This window comes from Melozone crissalis, unplaced genomic scaffold, assembly GCF_028551555.1.
Source record: "Melozone crissalis strain CALT ecotype California unplaced genomic scaffold, PUWL_Pcris_2 ptg000068l_1, whole genome shotgun sequence".
Taxonomy (NCBI): Eukaryota; Metazoa; Chordata; class Aves; order Passeriformes; family Passerellidae; genus Melozone; species Melozone crissalis.
Window position 1 is genome coordinate 15,725,662 of NW_026535846.1, and position 22,558 is coordinate 15,748,219.

At 47.0% G+C, this 22,558-nt stretch overlaps 1 protein-coding gene across 1 annotated transcript in view; it reads right to left on the reverse strand.

The window, feature by feature from the left end:
* The window catches only part of HS6ST2 (heparan sulfate 6-O-sulfotransferase 2), a 125,361-nt gene extending 108,089 nt beyond the window's left edge, over positions 1 to 17,272 (reverse strand). Inside the window, exon 1 of the mRNA XM_054289585.1 lies at positions 16,709 to 17,272. Within this exon, the coding sequence (XP_054145560.1) occupies positions 16,709 to 17,220 (512 nt within the window). The 5' untranslated portion in view covers positions 17,221 to 17,272. The remainder of the gene's footprint in view (positions 1 to 16,708) is intronic.
* Positions 17,273 to 22,558: the final 5,286 nt, after the last annotated feature.

A 22,558-nucleotide genomic window follows, 5' to 3' on the forward strand; every position in this document is an offset into this window, starting at 1 on the left:
AAGACATGGAAACCAGTCCTACAAATGAACAATGTCAGAAACAGCACTCTGGTTTAACAGCCCTAACAGGGCAGCCAAGTGCAGCTCACAGGCTTGTCCTCCCAGCAGACTCCTCTAGAGAGCCAGGACAAATCAGGAATTGCTAATTATGAGTATCCAAGGAGGATGCAGTGACATTTCTTTGTAAGGCTGCAGCATTTTGTGGCTATTACACTGGCTCTTAACCTCTCATCCCATCACACAACTCCTATGAGTTCTGTGGTCCCAGCATAAACCCTGTGGCAAAGAGCTGACACTGCAGAATCCCAGCTCTTATCATTAAAGCTAACCGGATCCTGATCTTCAACCAATTTAAGACAGGGCTGATGCAGGGCATGAATTATCTCCCTTCCTGGCAGGCAGCCTCTCCAGGGAAGGGGGCTTTTGATGCAATCAACGGGATGAGCACCATTGTCTCTAACAGGGGTGATGTGGGCCATGAAAGCACCACCCCTGCCAAGTGCAGGGCACACACAGCGGGGAGCCTGCAGATTTTGGCTCCACAGCAGCCAGACCAGGCAGCTCTGGAGATCAAATCGAGATCAGACCTGGCAGCATCCCAGGGCACAATATCTCCTTTGACATTTCCAATGCCCTGTGGATGCCTCCAGGAGCAGGCTGAGGGTGAGCTGCCAGAGGCATAACAGCCAGTACAAACTCCTTCCCCAGGTACTTCAAACTCACAGTAACCTTGCTGTTAACTCCCAGAAAACCTAATTTCAAGACAGACTGCAGTCCTCTAATGTTATCTCTTCTAAAAGCTTACCTTGTGCTCAAGAACAAAAATAAAGTTCTAAACCCAAGGGAATGAAAGGGTTACATGATCTGTGTGTTAGACAGGTCTTAAAGTGCTCTCATGTCTGGGCAACTGGTAAGAAGGGAGAACTGACCTAAAATATCTAAAAATTCCTATGTGTTTAGGGAGCTTTACCAGTAAACTGAGCTATCGATCAGAGTACTGACCCTTTCAAGCTTGCACAAACCTAGAATTTTAATATCTCCTCCAGGTATCAAGAAGAAATTCCAAACTTAGGCCAAGTCTTAACACCAATAATGTTCTTTTTAAATGTGCCATTATATCATGTTATTAAACTACTGACAGTGAAGCACTTTCAGGTATCCTGTGAGCATCTCTAGCATTAAACACTGTGGAAACAAGTATTCTTGGACAACAAAGCAACCAAAGAGCTTCAGGATGCCCAACTGCATACGTTCATCCCTAACATAAATATTGTTCTGAGACTCTAACATGCACAAATTCAATGAGACTTACTTGCTCATCCTCTAAATCTCAGGTTAATTTCATTTTGACCACCTCCACCCTTGGCTTAAAACCCAAGACAGAGCGCAACAACAACCTTCAGACGAGTTTGCTTTCAACTCATAGGCTGAGAGCAAGGAAATAGTCAGCCCTGCAGGTCATAAGCCTCTCCTCAGCAAACAATACCCAGCAAGATGCAAGTCATTCAATTCAGAGCAATAATTCCCACCCCAGGAAGGCAGAGAAGGTGCAGCTCAGGACACTGCACACAGCTCCCACTGTGGGATGTGGGAACACACAGCCAACTGCAACAAGCAGGGAGTTATCTCAGGGAAAAGGTGATGTTTCAAAAGCAAAACAGGCAACAGTTTCCACTCTCAGGCTTTGCTTAAAGCAGATGCTATTTGATTTTTAAACCCACACCTATATATAGTTAGAGTAAGTGAAAATGTCTGTTGACACTTGTGTTACTCAAGAGTCGCTCTAATTATTAACTACAGCTCCAAGGCCTATGGTGCCTTCTCCAAAGAACCTGCAGGAGCATCTCCACTACCATTAACAGAAATACCAGTCCTGACCTCAAGGGGACCTGTCTGGGAGCAGCCAGAACCCTGCAATGTGGCAGGAAAGAGAAAAGTTTGCAGCACATGGGACTGTCCTGCTCCAGCTCCATCAGTCATGGAAATCAGCACACCAACCCACTGCCACCAAAACCCTTTGGACTTCAGTGAAGCACACATGGAAATAACCACACCAACCCACTGCCACCAAAACCCTTTGGACTTCCACAGAGCACACACGGAAATCAGCACACAGCAGCCCACTGCCACCACAACCCTCTGGACTTCAATGGAGCAGAAAGTAAAAGGCTCAAACTCTACAAGGAAAAGCTGCCTGCTGGTTTGCTTCTTACGCCGAGTTGTTCCTCCAGCATCAGCCTGTCCCCTCCAAATTGCTTTTACATCTTGCTGTACAAAATGTCTTTTCCTTCTCAGGGAGGCTGGAACATCTCATAGGAATGATGACCGGATTTCACAATATGTGGTTTTGAAGGTTGGTGTTAAATGTGACACTGTAGCTCCAAAGTAATTGTGACTAACCACTAAATCAGCATGTGTAATGGGTTCCTCTGAACATTTATAGCTAGCAGTTCCATTATGCTCTAATCTGGAAAATGTCTAAACGACTCTCCACAAAAATTAGATGGGAACATAAATGTCTTGATAAAAACAAGATTCCAGAGATACTCCACTTAACCACAGTGACTTCTAAAACATAATGTCTAGTGCAATAGCATCCACTGGAGTGCAGTCATTTGCTATTTGATTTTTAAACCCATGCTTCAAGACATCAATCTAGAGAGCCTCAAGTCTATGTGAAAGGTGAAACAATTAAGAACAAGCCTCTGGGACAGTGCTGAGATCTGCAAGGAGAGTGAGTGGCAGCAAAGGAAATGAGGAGCACCAAGGGGCTGCCTGGGAGCTGTGCAGGGAAGCTGCCTCTCCCTGCTGCCAAAGGGTAAGCTCAAAGTCATCCTGTGCTCCTGCACGCTCATCCCTGCACATCATTTGAATGAAAACCCCTCAGTCCACAGGAGAACAACACGCTGTTAGAACTGTCTGTCCTTGTTTAGATTCAACCTCTTCCTAAAGCTGTGATTCCCAAACTCTGAAGGTCTGGGGATAACAGAGGGAGAAGCACCACCTTAGAGATCTTGTCTGCCCTCTCTTATGCAGAAAATGATGCCAGAAAAAGGCCTTTATGCAATCAAAACCACAATAAAAATAATACAATTAGCTAAGCATACAAGAAGCAGAAGAGGGAAGCATTACTGATTCATTCCATTTTCCTGGAAAAGCTTGAACTGTGCTTAAGCAGAGGACAGGCTGAAATTTCCCATTAGTGAAAAAAAAAAGGGGGGGGGGAAGGCTTGTTTAAAGAGAGAAGGGAAAAACCCACTAGTGCTCAAGTACAGCACAATTAATTTTACCACAAAACCTCTGCTAGCCAGAAGCCCTGCTCCCAGCCAAAGGAGCAGTGGAGCTTGCAAAAAGGCTGCTCATTTAACACAAAAACTGTGTATGAAATAAAAGGCCATAGAGAACCCCAATCTTCAAGCAGGGAGGGAACAGACAATTTTTTGACAGTCCTCTCAGAAAATTTTCCTCCAGTCTCCCTGCCTGGGGGGCAGCTGGGAGGGGGGACAGGAGGTGAGGAAGAGGTGGCTGGGATGGGGCTGCTGCAGGTGACCCCAAAGAGCTCGATGGCATTTGCAGCCTGGAGTGGTCTCATCTCACCCTGGGCCAGCAGCACAGGTGTCAGCCTAAACCAGGGACTCAAACACTTCCCCACTCCACTTTCCTGAGCTGTACTGTGCTCTCCTACACCACAACCAAGGATCAAAGCCAAGTGATTGCAGCACATCCCAGCCCTGCTCCCTGCATTAAAGCGGAGGGTTTTGCTTTTGTCCTTAACAGAAAGGGATATTTCATCTCAGCTGCTCAAGCAAAGATGAAAAACCTCTTGCAAAATAAAAGAATGTCGTCCACATGAGCTAAAAAGTCTGTCTTCTGCTCCTCACTTCTCCAAACATCCAAGACTGGCTCCCACAGCTATCACACCACAAATTTTAGGATCACTTACACAAGCACAGATCATGCCCTTGTACACAAGGACACAATGTACTCTTCAGCTTCCATAAATCCTACAGTAACCTAAATCCAAAAGAAAGCACATCTCCCAAGTCCTGTAACAGAGCCCAACACAAACTTCCACAAATACAAAAAAAGGAATGACTTCTGGCAGCCCAGATCTGCAATTCCTGCCTTTGCATTGCACCCCAGACACCTGCTTCTCCTTTCCATAGGAAATTACATCAGCCCTCTGCTGTAATCAAAATTATTAACCATACCTTATAAGATACAGTCCTACATAGGCAAGGCATCTGTAAATGCTCATGTGTCCAGTGACTGCTGTCTGCCAAGTGCTTGGTGGGAGGAGATGAGGTTCCCACCCCAAAGCTGTTCTCAATAAGGGTCTTGGGAAGCCAAATACATGGAAGTCACAGGAAAGCATTTTGGTAACACCTGCTGCCAAAAAAAGAGCAACTCACTTCACAGACTGTGTTACCTTCTCTTGATGATCAGATTTCAGCTTCAGTGCCCATCACCACCATTATACCTCAGGTTTAACCAACCTAACCTCTATTCTAAACAACTAAAGGTACTGGGAACTCACACATGTTCTGAGACACACAAATATCCTTAAAAAGAGTTTTAATCACAAGAGTAAAGAGACCAGAATATCACTTATCTTGATGGACCATTTTATAAGACATTAAATACTTTTACTGTAAGGGAAAAAATAAAGTATGATACTGCACTTTATACCCATAACTCTTCTATGATTATAGAGGTTTATTGCAGGAAGCAATTCACCTTCCTGACATCAGATGATACATGAGGAAAAAGCAGAAGCAAAAATGCTCTGCTAATTTCAGAAAAATAACATAACATGACGGGAAAAGCAAAACCAGCTCTTCAGAGAATAAACAAGAGAGCCTTAGATTTCTTTAAAAAAGCCTATAATTGCAATTTCCAAAGCACAGTTAATTTGTAACATTTAATACACAAGTTGTCATCAGCCTTAAACCTCAATTTCCAGACTCAGCTGTACCTGGCAGAGCAGCAGGATGGGCTGAGCACACAATCAAATCCTCCAGCACAACTGCTGAGCCTCCACAGCCGAGCCAGAGAATCTGCTTATATATTTTACAAATAACCAGATCCCTCCCTAATCCAGGCTCTGAGAAATTTTTATCTCACCATGAGCTCAGTTACTCTTAAGTCCTTTCTGTGTTTTTTTTCTCCAGGCTGCCTGATACACTGACCAATTTTATAAAAAGGATTGGCTGATGGGAGGTCTGGATTCAGGTCAAACAGAGTTGGCCTTTTCAGTGTGCTCTTTCAGAGGCTGATGGAAAACGGATTTAAAACTCCCATTTTCACCTGTACCCTCAAACAAACCAGGATGCTGCCCAGGAAAGGCATCTCTTCCCACAGCCTTCTCCTGCAGACGCCTGGCTGTTACAGAGTCTGAATCAGGTGCTGCTTTTGATTCTCCAGGTCCCCAAACCAAGGCTGATCTACCAGCCAGGATGGACAACATCACATGGATCCACCAACTTACCCAACCTCTCCGCAGGTCTTTGGGTCCTGTAACAGGGAATCTCAACTTTCATTGTCTCAGCAAGTCTCTGGACCCTGCACCCTCTGCTTGGTGCACACACAGCTGCAGCACTGAGCACCCCAAGGTATAAAACAACAAGAATTGCGGCATCCCAAACATGAGAGAAAACACTCAAAAGCCCAAGTCTGCAGAGCACACTCTTTGTTTGCCACTCCAGGGCAACAAAACGTGCTGATATTGTTACTGATCCCTATTCTGCAAAGCCCTGAGCAATAAATTTAAACACTTTGAGCCTAAGCTTAAGCAATATATTTAAGTACTTTTGGTAGCACAACAGAGTTCAGGCTTGACAAGACATAGTTTGTGTGCCTCTTAAACCTAGTGATGCACAACCTCCTTCTGATCCCATCTCCAGAAATATCAGCACCATTATGTGCTTGCACTTAACTGTCCCAATAAATAAATTTAAAACCATTTATGGCAGATTTTTCCAAAAGCTGTATTGTACCAAACCCCAGGCCACATGCAATTAGCACTTTCATCCTTGCAAGCAACAAAATAGCTCAGTAATTCAAAACACAGAGCAGTGCTAACCCATTTCCTGTACAGTATTTTCTGCTGATTGTATTTCTAGCAAAACTGCAATTTCTTCTTGCACATGGCAGCATGTTAACTATACCACAAGATACTGGGTGATAAAGCAGCTTGTAGAACTGCAAGTCAAACTCATCCCTAGCCACTGCCCTCTTGTTCAGCTGTTCTGCATCACTGCTGGCAAACTGTGAGCTCCAATCTCCAGCAGGTATTATCAGCAATACCCCATAAATCTAACTCAGTAAGGAAGTTGTCTCCATCCATAAAATTCTGAGAGGGCTCGTATTCCAACCCAGAACACTGCTGACGTCCAAAATGCAACCATCAGCATGGAAAGTGAGCCGGTAGAAGGCTGCCTCATCTCAGGAAAGGCAGCTGCAGGTGCAACTACTCTTTTCATTTGTTTTCTGCCTCTTCTCTGGAAATGGGATGATAAAAAAAGGCTTTCATAACTCTGCTTTGCCAAATCCATTAGTTGTGTTTATAGGCTCACCTGGGGTCTATCTGAAGCAGGACTGACTTAAATGGCAATACAACAGTTTTGCAAATTAACAGAGTTCAGGAGATACAAGGAACTGGCTTCTGAAGGAAGTCTCATGTCAAGGAACTGAAGCTTCTCCTAGGTCTCTGCTACCTCTGTGCCTTCTGATGGTCTGGTCCCCTCCACTCTGAGCAGCTGCAGCCTTCACAGCCACCAGACAAAGCAGCAGCTTAAAGCACAGCACTTTCATTCCTACTGACTTTGGTCAGGACATCTGGTGTCAGACAGCCAAAATCTCCTGTTTGGAGGCAGGTCCTGGCTTTTTTCACTACACCCTCCAGTCAGAGCACCAGGTTCACAAACACACCTTTAGAGCATGATTAGATCTTACTTTAGGACAACTGTACTTAGGATCTTCCTAAGGTGTTAATTTCAAAGAGCAAAGTTGTACATTGCTTCATTCATGAAAAGGGGTGAAACCAACATGATGCAAGAGGTCTGGCCTGGAAACACTGAATGGTGTGACCCCACAGCAGCAGCCACATGGACAGGGAGCTTCCCTTTTACCTTCCTGGGAAGGGAAGGAACACCACAACCCTCCCAGGACACCAGCATGTACACAGCAGGCTGCTGTCACCTGTCCCTACAGCATTCTATTTAAACACTACAGCTTCCCTAAACTCAAACTGAACACAATATTTCCACTGCCTCTACCTAGGACAAGTCACATATAGGCAGCAAAGCTACTACATGCAGCCAGGCTAGGAAATGCTACATCCTTTATTCTATGTACAGATGGAAAGACATCCTCGTGCAAAGAGCTGAATTACACAGACAAGGCAGTGGCTGAGAGGAGATGACAGACTTGGTGATGAAGACAGGACTCACCCCAGGTAGTCCTGGCTTCTCAAATCCCACTCTCATGTTTATGTACCACTTTTCCTTCAAGCTGATCAGAATTAAGCAAAAACATACCACATGAAAGCCAAACAACTGACCTTTATAGTCAGCTGCATTTGAAAGCAAAAATTCTACCCCATATTTTATTGACCTATAGTTATTGGAAATCACCAAAGTAAAAAAAAACAAACCAAACTTACTGAAGTTTTGGCTAAAGATGCGCACTTAGTAAAAGAGAAAATGGGGTGACCATGCCAAGACAAGCTTTTACTCTTACCAGAGACTGACTTGCAGCACACAAGAACTGAATGAGTTAAAGACTAATTTATGCCATTTATGTTCTTGCAAGTCACTCAGCTACCATCCAGCAGGCACATCCTGTTGTGTCTGACATTTCCTTGAGCGCTTTTGTCTTCTCCCTTCTCTGTGCTACCACTGTTCTGATTAGATCCAACACCCCTCAAAGAAAAAGAAACAGCTCTCTGAAAGGCAGAAGCCACAGAGCCATCTTCTACAGTTGGTGCAATTAGTTCCAGGCGGAACAAAACCTGCCACTCTTCTGGAAATGCTGCAGGGACAGACCCCTCTGAGTCCTCCATGGGGAGGAGAGCCCCCACAGCACCTTCACCATCACAATGAGTTAACTGCTGGCAAAACACATGATAAAGTTAGTACCTGGCAGGTTTTGCTTGAGCAAAGCTTATTCCAAATAACTTTCTCTGAACCCGCAGTAAAAAAAAAACAACTTGCTACCTCAGAATGGTTGGGATTGCTCCAGGGACTAACTTTCCCACAGGCAAAAGGAAATGCTCTCCCCTCAGTTACCCTGAAAAAGAAACTCTCAAAAGCAGCTTCTCTGGCTCTGACCAAGGAAACATTGTTTTGCTTAACAGGGGGGGTTAAAATAGTTGCTTTTCTCTGAACCCAAGGAAGGCTGAAGGAAATAATCAGTGGCAGAGAGTGTTTCAGCCACTCGATTTGGGCGTCTGCCGAAGGATCTTACAGTTCAAACAGCACTGAATGAGCAGATTGCCATTGCTGGGAGCTTTGCAATGTTTTAACTTAGCCAAAAAAAAAAATGGATTTATGGCAGAATTGATCTTCCAGCTACTCGGACCTCTAAGAGCATCAAAACTGCACAATCCTTTTGATTACAGGAAATTAGGAGCATTTGCTACAAGGATCTCATGAAAGGCATACTCTTCTTCATGCCTTTATGGAGATGTGCAAGATCATTTATGCTGCAAGATTATCTCCCTCGTAGCTGCATATATTTAGTTATATTACATCAAAAGTTTGGCTCCTTCAGAGTTGGATAAGCAGCTGAGAAGCAAGAAGTAACATGATTTGAGTCTCACCCCTAATGGATCTTATGATTTATAGGCCTCTAAAGACTAATGATTTTTTTCAAGACTAAAAAAGAGGAGATTTCACTCAAAGCTGTATATAATAGTTTAAATGGATTCTGTCTTTAAAAGCATGAACAGCTGAGAAGGAAGGCTAAAGTCAGGGAAGAAGAAAGAAAGCTGGTCCTCATTGCCACTTATTCAAAAACATTATCTTGTTATATGCATATATTCACTCTCCACCCAGAAATATGGGAGTGGATGGAAAAGGCAACAGCACATTAAGTGTTTAGACTTTCTATTTCCACAAAACCCACCCCACTCGATGTTAAACACAGGTCCCACCCAATGAAAACATATTAAAGGAAATCTACATTGGCTGTTTACATCAGCAGTATGAACTTAAATGCAAAAGAATGGATTGCTTTGGCTTCTTAGTCTCACATTAGCAAATGCAATTATCTTTCATTAGTTTTACAGAGTGTTCACAGTAGAAATTAAATAATTTCTTCATGTCTAAGAAAAACTTTACCGTGTTAATTATTCATAAATACCAAAGTCTCCTACTTATTACTCATCACAAATGTGATTCGTTTCAATAACGCCTGAATAACTCGGTGCTACCCTATTAGTCCCAGAACACAATGTACAATTGCCAGCATCAGCAAGTCAATCACAAACAATAATCCACGCTTGCCAGCTGCCAAGGAAGAAGAGGAGGAGGAAGGAGGAGGCAGGAATGGCAGGAATGGCATTTTCCCCCACCCCAGTCACCGTGCTGCCTCCATCATCCCATAGAGGAGAGTCCCACATCTCCTCTCCTTATCCGCTTTGCTGCCACCCAAAATGCTGCAGAGTCAGGCACTGCTCAGGCAAGAATTCCATCCCCAAACCGGGAGCAGGGAACCAGGCTCCCAAGGGATGAAGGCAGCAGCTGGGGATGCTCCACAGCTTTGCTTCCCTGCCTATTTGCATCTGGGCAGGCAGCTCTCCAGCAATGGGAATTAACTGATCGAGAAGGGAAAGGAGATTAATCCTCACAAGTATGTAAGGAGCCTACAAGGATAATTCCAAAAATGGCTGAGGGCTGCTCACCCACAGTAATCCCTGCAGAGTGAAACAAAGCCCAGGCACCATTGCTGCAGCAAAGTGGTTAAATAAGGGAATTACCCAGAGTTTTGTGCCTGGCCGCTTGGCTGCTCAGCTGGTTGAGCTTATGGGAGGGGAAGAGATGACTGAAAAGTTACTGCAGGAATAAAATAAGCTGAACATGCTGGAGTGACAAGATTTTGTATTATTTCTTCAGTAACTTAAAAAAGACAAACTTGTCCTCATCACCAAAATCTTAAGAGTTGCACCAAATCACAAATACATATATATATATATATATGAAAATACACATATATTTTTTTCCATTAAAATGTCAAGAAAACCTTTGACACAAGGTTCATTTGACACAGGTTCCATCCAGCCCAATTGTCCTGCCCTTGGCTGCACTTCCCAAAGCCTATGTCTTCTCAGAAAGACCCATTCCAACATCCCATTTTCAGCCACATATCAATGATTTTTGCTTTCTAGCAAGTTATGTGAGCTAATTTGGGCCAAAGCCATACAGAAATGCTGCCTTTATTATTACAATTGTGGAGAAAGTAAATTAATGCAAAGGATTGCACACAGAGGCCTAATCCATTTGAGGTAAATCAATGCATTGCACATTTAAATTGCTCTGCTTTCCTTCAGAAAAGTACATTGAAGTGATTCATTAGGCACTGAACTGTTCACAGAAACAGACCAATTCTCTTAGGCATGCCAGTGCATCTCTGCTAGTTAAATTTAAAAAGCAATCAAATCTACTAATAAGTCCTTTTTGCCGACATTTACATCAGTAGAGAACATGATTCCTGACAATTCAGATTAAATAAATGAAGCACAAATTAATCTCAGTTAATATGTCTCAGAACGAACGCTCGACTTGTTAAACTTAAAAATCTGTCTTTTAATAAAAATAACTTATTGGTAACGCCTGACTTCCAAGCGCCTTTGATAACCTTTATTAAAGGTTATAAAGTTATCAAGAGGGATCACAAGGCACAATCTGTGTCTATTTTAATACTGTCAAAGCATTTATTTATAGTTTAATTTGAATATTTATGCATTCCAAAAGAAAAATTAACAGAAAGGTACCCTTTTAATGAAAAGTTATCAATTCTTAGTAGATCAGCACCATGCCACAGTGTTCAAATTCCCACTCTCTTCTTTAGGGAGGATCAGCTCAGATAACATATGGAATAAACAATTCAAGGTATAACACCTGTGCCTCGTATCTTGCTCTACTGCAATCACTGAGGATTATTTCTGCAACAATTAATGCCTTCCCTCTACCCTCAAGAAATTCTCAAATTTAAAGTTAAAGCCAGTATGAAACATATACTTTCAAATAACTGAAAGTAAATTTGCACCTTATTAAAGACTTAGAGAACTGAAGAGACCTAATATGAAAAATTATTTTTTAATCCCTTTAAGAAGTCCAACACTTTATCTGCAAAACCAGCAATATCAATTTAGAGAGCTTTACAACTCCTACTAGTCCAAATCTAAAAAACCCATGAACTTAAGTTTATAAGGAAGCCTTTCAAGGTTAGTCCTTGTAATGGGATTAGGTGAAAGAAACACTTGTACTTATGAAAATAGTCCCTTGCCCTACCCCTCAAAACCCCTTTTTCACTCTCTAGGCTGGGTCACTGCTCCTCCTGCTTTGGTCCCAAGAGATGCCATGGAGGAAAATTCAGCTGCTGGAGGTGCAGGTTTGTGGGTGGCACGATAGCAAATCCCACCCTGCAACCAGCAGGCTGAAACAAGCAGGGGCATCAGGAAATCTTGCTAAACAATGAAACAGCTCAGAGCCACTCGGGCCTGGCAGCATCTCTGCAAAAGCTCTGGGTTTTGGTTTTGTTTTTGGGTTTCTTCGTGGGTTTGTTTTTTGTGGGGTTTTTTTGTGGTTTTGGTGATTTGTTGTTTTGGTTCTTTTTTTTTGCTTTATAATTGTTGCTCGGTTTTTCCTGGGGAGTTTTGGGATGTGTATTTCAAGGGCAGGCAGGCAGGCACCCTCCTGGTGCTCTGGCCAGAGCCCAAGTCACAGCAGGTCACCCCATCTGCTCACTCACCCTCCAGCTCAGCTGGGCTGCTCCCCTCTCTCCCCAGGGAGCCCCCAGGCTCCACCCCAGCACTGGGGACTCTGTCCTGGGAAATGGTGTCTGCTCCACCAGCTCCAGAGGTTCTGAATTGTCCTCCTCCTGCTGCAGCCTGCATTATCCACCCAAAGTCTTGGGGCACCACGGGACCCTAAAGCATCTCTTCAGTCTACAAGGGGTCTAGTGCTGATTTATGGGGCTTAACTATTCCCCAACTTTCACCACTGCAGGTGAAACACTGAGTTCATCCACTTGCACAGCTATGTAACACCTCTGCAGCAAGGAGAGGCACACTCAAAGGCTGCTAAGAACCAAATCCCACAAATGAATTTTCTCTCCCTGGCAGTGCTTTGGTGATGGTTTTCCCCTTCCACACCAAAGCAGTTCACTGGGAAACTGTTACCAAGACCTTTGTAGCTACCTACACACTCCACCATAACAAAAACTCACTGTGGGAAAACTAAAAACTAAACTAACCCCACCTCAGTTAGAGCCAGTAGTGCAGAGCTCAGAGTAGATGACTCCACATTTTCAACAGCATGTGGATTAATCTGTTCAGCCAACAGAGACACACACTGTGTTTCCAGTTTGCTAGGAAATGTTTCAACCTTTTTTTTTTTTTTTTCAGATTTTTGTAAGACTCAGCTTGGAAGGGTTGCAGTAACACGCAGGGACAAGACAAGAACACCCATGCATTGCCAGCAGCCTCTGCCCCACATCACAACAGTCTGGCGCCGACATCAGGCCTCCCAAAAAGCCTGGTGCCAACATCAGGCCTCCCAAAAAGCCTGGTGCCAACATCAGGCCTCCCAAAAAGCCAGCAGGCACCAACCTGGCCCAACAGGCTTGTACCAGCAGCACAGTTTCCTCCAATCTCAGACTTTCTGGCTCCAGAGGCAGCTCTACAAGCTCGTTCTCCTTTCAACAGGGAACATCTCCTTCCTTTAATGCCACCCAGGAGGAACATCAAATACAGCCTGACCTTCAACCACAAGCACATCTCTCACCCAAGCAGGGGACAAAGCCATGACACCACTTAAGAATGCTGGTACCTGCATTTGCTCCTATGTCCCATTACAGTTTCCTGTCTAACCTCGAGGCCTTTTGTTTCTTGCAATGGTGTCACTGGATTTACTGCTATAGACAACTTCAGTAGACACTTCCCATAATAATTAGCCAGAGCTGAGAGAAAACTCAGTCCTGTGATGCACAGTTACTTTGGATGCCGCCTCTGCTCAGTGTGCCAAAAGCTTTGAGGCTTCCACAATCAATCAAGTGACCCAAGTCAGTCACTCATGACCAGGAAAAAGCACATTTCTCCTTTCTCACCACTGGTGCCAAGAAGCTGAGACAATCCCCTCCTTTCTGCCACCACCATCAGCCCATTCCACACACCTCCCAAATGGCAGATCCAGAGCACTGAAAGCACCAATTTTGCCTATACCCTTGCCCTTCCCTCTTCTGTGATTTCTGGATGTTGCAGTGGTGAGCAGGGCTGATGGAACAGGAGACAAATGGGAACAGGAGCCTACAAAACATGCACATCAATGGGATCCAAGAAGAGAAACACAAAAATCCCTCCCCCCACACCAGAAAACTGTGTTCCTCCAGGGGAAAAAAGAACCAAAGGAGGAGAAGATCTATTTACCTTCTTGCTATTTATTAAGGAGCACAAGCCACCCTTACAAAGAAAAGGAAGTTTTGGGAACCTACATGCTCACAGACAGGAAAGCACCATGGTGTTACGTCCAACTCAGGATTGTGTTCAAGCACAACAGCCATCCTGGGTATTTCTATTGCTCCACTGAGGGAATCTGTGCTCCAAACCTGCAATTGCCAGAGAAAACAGAGGCAGACTACTAACAGAATTAAGAGCAGATACTGCAGGATGACTGCTGCAGGCAGCAAGGTTCTCATGTGCACATCCTCCAGGCTGATCCCATCCTATCCCACCACAGAGATGCTCTGTACCTGGTGCTGAGCATTGCATGGTTCAGGTCAGAGCTTCCTCCAGAGTAACAAAGACTCAACTTTTAAAGAAAACAAAAGGCCCCTAGAGACCAGCCCAGGGAACCAGCAATCTGACAGGCAGACTCGCCACACCTGAAAAGACAAACACCTGTGCAAAGTAATCACACATAGGTGCAAGCTAAAAGGTTTGATGGAAGATTGGGGTATTTCCAGACAAGGCTACACAGCCCCAAGACAGTAACTACAGACTGCTTGATGCAGCTGCCAAGGAGTTCAAATCACTCTTACAACAGGTCTCACTTTTCAATCACCTCAACTATAAATGCCTTCTCTGTAAATTCCTACCCTTATCAAGACAAGGTTCACTTGTGAAAATTCTTCTCTGCTCCTGATAGAATTCTTCTCCCTAACCTTACAATGCTCCCCAAATGGGCCCTGCACTCCTCCAAGCTGCCTCCCCTTCTCTCAGGATGTGCACACCAGGGCTGTGAGTTCCCTTCCCTTCCCACCAGCACACATGACCCAGGATGGTCAGGCCTCCCTCTAAAAACCTCAGGAATAGCCAGGCTGACCCCACTTGGAGCCAGCACGGCTCCCCAGCTTAGACACCCCCATCCCACACCTACTGCTGCTCTGAAAGCAGCTTTTATCTGCCCAGAAAGCGCTCAGACTTCCTGTCTGCTACTGGCAGTAGGTAGAGCTGCTAATTAACCAGTTGTCAGCTGAACCACTGCTAAATCGAGAGCACAAACTAAAATTAAAGATGAGGTATTAAAATGGGCAGAAAGACTTGAAAGGACTATTGTTCATTTAAGAACTTCTCTTCCTGTATTTTTTAAACATTTAGAAATTGCAGTCCAAATAATTGCTTGTCAAGACATTTTTTTGGAGAATAACTGTAGCTATTCAGCAAGCTGTGTAATTAGGTTATTAAAAGTATAATATCATTTGGAAGGCTTTGAGAGAGTAGACCTCTACCTAACAAAAAATCATCAAAGCTTCATTTTCCTCCCTCTCTCCTGGCTTCAATCCCAAATCACAAGTCCTAGCGACCTCTCAGAAGTCAGCTGTGACAGCAGACATTGTTTATAGGATGAGAAGCCATCACTCTGAACTCCTGAGCAGGAACATGCACTGCTCCCATTCCAACTCAGGAAAGCACGTCTGGCATCCAAAAGAGGAAAAAAAATACAAAGCCAAAAGCTGCAGACAAAATCCCAGCTCTCTGAGCCTGATGCTCCCTTCCCCCTCAGGTGGTGGGTTCAGGACAAGGAGCCTCCCCTTTTTCTGGAGGGCACAGCTAAGACCAAAGCACAGACAGGAAAGGAAGGAAATCCCTGACCCACAGGCACAGCACTGCAGGCCAGGCCCATCTCTGGAGGAGGAGGAACACTGGAAGCAGTACAGCAAAACAGAGCACATGTTATGTGATTTACATTTCTGCTGACAAACAGCATGCTTATAGGACAGGTAAAATAAACTACATGGCTGCAAGGCTCAGCAGCCTGAAGCCAGGAGGATAATAGATCCAGAGGGCAAGGAATTGGTCCTGATGTTAGCAAATGGGACGTCACAAAAATTAGACAATTAAAATTTAAAGCAGTAGGGAAGACAAAAGAGCAGGAATCACAATAGCCAAGTCTGATGAAGAGCTGCTCCTTGGGTACAGGACCATAACGATGCTAAGCATTTTTCTACTAGATGGCAGTGTAGTGTCACAGTATATAAAAGGAATTCTAGAAAGAAATTGCTTTGTATTACAAGTGAATCTGTGCTTAGACTTGACTTCAGATAGCATGATATATAACAGCAGCCTCTTTGTAAAGGGACCTGCCGTTAGTCTCACAGTGCAATAGGAGTGATACTCTAGTTTCTAATTTCCCACAAAAGCAGGGGAAAAGATGCTGAGACCCTGAGCAGTTCTGCTACTCAGTACAGCCACAGACAAGCTCCTGAGTCTGCTACAACCGAAGGTGGGCTCTGATCAAAGAGCTCTGGGAGAGGGGGAAGCAAGTCCTGACTGCTTCTCAAAGGCAGGGACAACTTTTAGGCAACACCCTTACTATGGTCAGGGGAGGATGGCAACTTCGAAGATCCAGGGATAAAAAGAGAGCAGTGCCGCTAAAATCCAAAATGCAAGCACAAAATGATCAAGGTTAGGGCTGAAGAACAATGCAAATATTTGCAGTAACTCAGCCATAACAGTAACCTCTACTTTGCATGGCCACCATCCTAAAGCCAAACTTCAGGCACCAAGAAGATACCGCGGCTCACCAACACTCCCAAAACCAACCAATTAATTCTTGGCGCACCCTGGAGCTGCAGGAGCTCCGTACAGCCAAAGATGGAAAAGCTCTGGGGGAAGCTCGCAGGCAGCCGAACGAAGCACCGTCCCTACTGCGAGAGCCGCTCGGGGGTCTCCAGGCTGCGGGGCTGCCAGGCCTGCTCCTGTGTCACCGGGCTCATCACCCCCGGCCCGCGGCCACAACCGCGACAGCCGGCGGGACATCGCTTCCATCACCCTTCCGTCACCTCCCTGCCGGCGGAGCGGGGCAGCTTTGCCCGCTGTGCAGAGGTCGGGGCACGCTGTGCCCGCCCCGCGGTGCCAGCCGCTCCGTGCCGGGATGCCGGGCTCACACCGCGTCCCCCTCCCGCCGCATCCCCGGCACGGCTGCGCCCCGCGGGCCATCGCCCGTCCCGCCGCGGAGCGCGGGGAGCCCCCCGGGCACGGCCTCACCTGGAGGGCCGGAGCCGCACCTCCTTCTTGCTGTCCACCACGGAGGGCACGCAGTTGGTGAGCTCGGTCCAGTCGGCGTGCAGCCCGCAGCTCCAGCCGGTGGAGAAGCGGGAGAAGAGCCAGGTCTCCCGCTTGCCGGGCCGGTGGCAGGTGCACTTCTTCTGCCCGGCGCGGCACTCGCAGGGTTGCTCCAGCTGGATGTTGCGGACCAGGTGCCGCCCGAAGGTGGTGCCGCCCGTCTTCTGGATGTGCAGGAACACGATCAGGTCGTCCCCCTTGATGTTGAAGTCCACCCGCCGCAGCAAGTCGTCGGCGGAGAAATTGAAGCGGGGAACGAAACGCGCCGGCGTCTCGTCCTCCGCCCGGTACGGGTCGGCGGCGGCGGCGGGGCTGAGAGCGCGGAGCCGCAGCAGCTGGCACTCGGTGCCCGGGCAGACGTACTGCAGCACGATCACGGCGAAGAGGAAGAGCATCACCAGCGCCAGCAGCACCTTGTGGGACCGGTCCTCCATCGTCGCCGGGAGCGCCGCGCATCGCCGCCCCGCTCAGAGCCTCCGCAGCCGCCGCCGCCTCCGCCGCGGCGGGACCCGCGCCGCCGCCATCGCCCGCCGCTGCCCACGGCCCTTCCCGGCAGCCCCCGCGCCCGGCCCCGCCGCTCCTCCGCCCGCCCCGCCGCGGCCGCGCCCCCTCACGGGCCCGCCCCGCCCCCGCCGGGACCGCCCCGCACGGCCGCTCCGGCACCGGCGCAGCACCGGGACAGCACCAGCACCGCTCCCTCCCCCCCGCCGGGACCGCCCCGCGTGGCCGCTCCGGCACCGGCATCCGGACAGCACCGGGACAGCACCGGCACCGCCCCCTCCTCCCTCTCCGAGACGGCCCCGCGCGGCCGCTCCGGGACCGGGACGGCACCGGGACCGGGACTTCACCGGCAACGGCACCAGGACTGGGACCGTACCGGCACCGCGCTCCACGCACGGACCGGGACTGGCACGGCGCCGGGACCGGCGGCAGCACCGAGTGTGCTCTGAGCGTGGCCGGCCCGGGGCGCTCCGGGATGGCCCGTCCCGCTGTGCCCGTGCCGGAGCGGGCGGCGGCCCCAGGAGCGGTGCGTGCCCCGTGCCCGCCGTGCCCACGGGGCGCAGACGGACGGGGCTGTTCGCAGGGAGCGGCCCGGTCACGGTCAGCGGCCGCGGAGTCACCGTCCCGTCCGCCCAGCGCACACACACACACACGCACACACATACACACACGCACACATACACACACACACGCGCACACACACACACGCACACGCACACACATACACACAAGCACACATACACACACACACACGCGCACACACGCACGCACACACGCGCGCGCACACACACACTCACTCCCATCCTTGGGCACCGAGCTGTCCGCTCTCTCTCCGCCCCTCGCACCAACACCCGGTGTTTTGGTTTTGTTTGGGGTTTTTGGGTTCAGAGGTAGCACACTGACTGCTTTTTTTGATGCTCCAAGTGGTTTCTGTTGTTTAAGGTGGCAAATACCTGCGCTATCTGTCAGCACATTTCAAACCTCTCTGCGCAAGGAGAGTGTTCTGTAAATAAAACAATAACAACAAGGACTCTGTGGATTTATCTCTGATTACAGTCCTGTGTATTTTTGTATGCAAATGTTGTTTAGCCCTCCAGCTGCTGTTCAATGAGGCCCGTGGGTGGGAGCACATGGGTGCTCACCCCATGTTCACCCCGTGCCCTTGCACAGGGACACAGCCCCACACCATGTACCAGGACCTGGCAGGGCCATAGAGCACAACACAGTGAGCCCCTCAGGCTTTCCTTTCCCTCTTGGTGCAACTGATGTTGAGGCAATTAATGCCTGTGGCGACTGCAGCCTTGCAAGAAAAAAAGCAATAATAAAAAGAAGAGGTTTCTAGCTAAAGGAGGTTTTCACCCCATCCCCTGTCAGTGTCCTGTCCTTCATGGAAAAGCAGCTGGGGCAGGACCATGGGTTTGGGCACCTCCAATTTGATTGATTGCTCCAATACTTAACTGATGTTACACAGGAACCCCCAATCTCAGGCAGGGCTGGAAATGTCTGAGCTTCTCCTTCCCCCCCCCATCACAGCACCTGAGCTTTTGCTTTCCTGTCCCTTGTGATGCCTCTGTTCCTCTGCCTGACCAATCAGCCTAGAGCTGAATTTTCTATTATGCACAGCAGGCAGCAAAGAAAATAGTTTGTAAACACTCTCCCCAGACCTTTATTAATCATAAAACCTAAAAAAAATAAGACTTGCCTTCTTTTTCCCCTCCTCTCAAGCAATTCTCTCTAAATAATTTCAGCAGGTACATGTGGTGTTTGGAGGTGATTTCGTTATGGTTTTCATCCTTGAGCAACCTCTCCTGTCTTCTGTATTTTTTCCAGTTGTCCACAATATTTTGAAAACATTTACACTCACAATAATAGGCAATTTTATCACAAAGATTCTATGTATGAGAACTACTGAGTTCATTTACTTCCATTTGGATCTCCAAAATGAATGGATCGCACCATTTAATGAAAACTCAGTGTTCTGAAATTCAAGCCTTAAAATTATAAAAATGTTTCTGTGCTTTATATCCATCGCTCTCTCACAGTCATTCATATTAAAAATGCTTGCCTCCAGTTTTATTTGTTTTACATTATGAAATAACAAAGATGCGTGGTGAGTTAAAAGCAATCCTGAATGCTAATACCTGGGAATTAAATGGAGAGGATAACTGTGGCCCAATGTCTACACTAAATTAATATATACTATAAAAGATATGATGCATACTGGGTTGGTGCTCCCAGCAGAGCCATTATTTTGGAATGGGCTAAACAAACAATGATCATCTTTTCAGTAATGAGTGATGGTCTCCAGTCTGCTGCCTTCTCACTCACAGTATGTAAATGATGCTCTCCAGCTTTGATCCAGGGACCCAAAACATTTGCTTAGGCACTAAAGAAATGAAAATTGCTCTGAACTAGATAAAAGTAGGACAGAGCAGAGCTGTTAAGGTTTCACAGCACGGGCAAGATTCGATGGCTGGCAGGGCAGATGGTTTAAGCTAAGAGGTCAAGCAAAAGCACTGAGCACCCAGTAACAGCAGTGAGAAAAAAATCTCCCCCTCCTTCTCCACACACAGCATCCCCAGACACCCCACACTCATGATCCCTGTTCCCACTCCCCACACATGACCCTTCTCTGCTGGCACAGGGGGTCCCCTCACCCCATGTCTCAGATGAGCACATGGGTATGGCCACTGCTCCTCTTCTCTCCCACCCACAAGAGCCCTCTGCCCCTGGCTGGTCCCCTCTGCACCCACCCTGTCAGCAGCTGCCTCCCTCCAGTACAGCCGGGCTGGTAAAAAGTCTCATTTTGGGCTGACCCTCTCTTATTACCCACGGGAAGGTTCAGAAAATCAGGGCTTGTTATGCAAAGGCACGGGGTGTTTGCCCAGAGACAGATCAATAAAACACCTTGTGCCTCAAGCCCTAGATTGATCTCTGCAGCTTTAGGAAACTGCTGTTAGCTCATCAGCTGGGGCTGCTCATCACATCCCTGTGTACTTCCTGAAAACCTTTGTTTCCACAGCATCTGAATTTCACCTCTGCATTTGGCTGGCAAATGGCGACTGCTTGGCTCCAACAAAAAGAAAACACACGTCAGCTTTGAGATAAGCAGGCTCTCAGTGGGTAAAACAGAGCTTTAGCAGGCATTGAGGCCATCAGCTTATTGAGAGGAGCAAGGTCTCATATCAGTTCAGCCTGAGGAGGTCCCAGTGTCACTGCAGGTACAGGTAAGGGCAGGAGTGCAGCAGCTTGAACCCCTGGGGCAGATGGGCAGGGCTGGGCTGTGGCAGCCCTGGCCAGGGCTGGGGTAACCCCTGCTGCTGAGGCATCCACAGCTGCTGGCAGGATAAAGTCTTTTTCAGATGAGAGGGGAAACCTTATTTGCACAATAGCACAATTAGAATAACTTGATTAAAAGAAATGCAAACAAGCCATTAGGTTTGCTTTGTCTCCTTGTAATGTGATTCATCTTATAGTATCTGTGCAGGAAGGGGGAGAAGATAGATGAAATAAGTACAGAAAAGCCTCCTGTGTGATGAAAATAATATATTTATTAAAATAACAAACACAATCATCACCAGCCCAACTGCTGCAGCTTTCCTTTAAGGAATTGTCTGTCTTGTCTGGAATAGCTGATGGCTAAACAGGATTGTGGCCTGGGCATTTAAAACCACTTTTCCCATCATTTATCATCAAAGTGATGAAGTGGATGCTCCAGCCTTGTCCCCAACTGCCCCTCTCCTCCACCACTTCCATAAGATGTGCAAACCAGCAACTTTGATAATTTCACTTCTCCTTTGAGACTAGGTAAACCTGGATTATGGAGTCAAAAGGTATCACCAGGAGACAGAGCATGTGGAAGACACCACTCTACTCCCTGAGGAAACAAGTCTTAAAATGAGTGGAAAAGCACAGAGCAGTGAGATGGTCATTGCATGAGAGAAGAAGCGAAGCCAAGAGCAAGGAAATATCTGGGAAAGGAGCAAAGAAATGCTGTGGTGGGAGAGAGGTGGAAGCCCTGCTAGCCCCTCATGGAATAAGACCTTATCTAGTACAAGGTATGCAAATGAGTGAAGGCATGGAGCAGTGGGGTGATGAGTAAACTAATTGGAAAATGAGGCTTGATTATTCATGGACTTGACATATCAGAGAGCAGCTAATCAAAGGAATAACACAAGTTTGCATGTTCTTTGTGATGTGGGCATCAAAGTCTTCCTTCATGTCACTGTGGCATCACTGCTGCTCATTCCTAAAACCAAACACACTTCGTTCAAGTGTAACATCTTTCTCCATAATAGGAGATGGGTCTTGGAAAGGCTGAGATGCTCAAAAGAGCTCTGATTTTTCCAGCTATTGAACTGATCTTGCATTTATCTCTACTTATAGATCTTGTCTCCCTGAATACAAACATTGCCCAAAGCTCTTTGGGTGTGTGGTACACTGGGCAGCCTTTAAAAGCTTGAGCCAAAGACCCTGATACTCAAGGGACCCAACTTGCAAGATAATTGCAAAATAATCCCTTACAGTTTCATTTTGCTATGGGCTGACGCTAAACAAACTTTGTGTAAATGCCACATAGCATTCAGATGGACTTGGCAGGAGGTGTTTGCACAGAGCTGGGTGCAGGAAGCTTTCAGGAGTGCCTCCTTCCCAACACATGGCATCAGAAACCTCCTGTCCAGGCTGCTCACTGCAGCAAATCTTGGAGCCAGACAAAAGGCAGGCTGGCTTTCAAGTCACAAGGCATCAGCAGAATTTCCATTTCACACATAGATCTCGGCCCTGTGAAAGGTTTTAAAGGAGGACCTGATGTGGGACTGACACCTGGCCATGTCCCAAGTGTCTGGGCAACAGTTGGAGGGTGAATGAATGATACTGCCCCATCACCACTGATTCTTTCCCAGCATGAAACTGGCTGAGAAACTGCTGAAACATCAAATTCCCTTTTGATGAGGACAGCCTGGGACAACTCCAGGGAACAGGATCCATGGGGATGAAAGGGCTCTTTCAAGTATGCCTCTGAATCAGTGGGAAAAGTGAGAAGTTGGGATTGCTCCTGCCACTGTTTGCTTGTCTGGATAATTACAGTGATGGGTATATTAATACCATCTGGCATCAGATCCAAAGAGCAAGCAGGCATTGATAGAGATTACTGGAGAGGTGTGTGAAGAACCCTTTTGGAGGTGCTTATGAGCAGATTAGGAGGAATTAGAAGGAGTGTGAGCCAGCAAAGCCCAGGGCTGCAGACCATATGGTCCAAGGGACACTTTG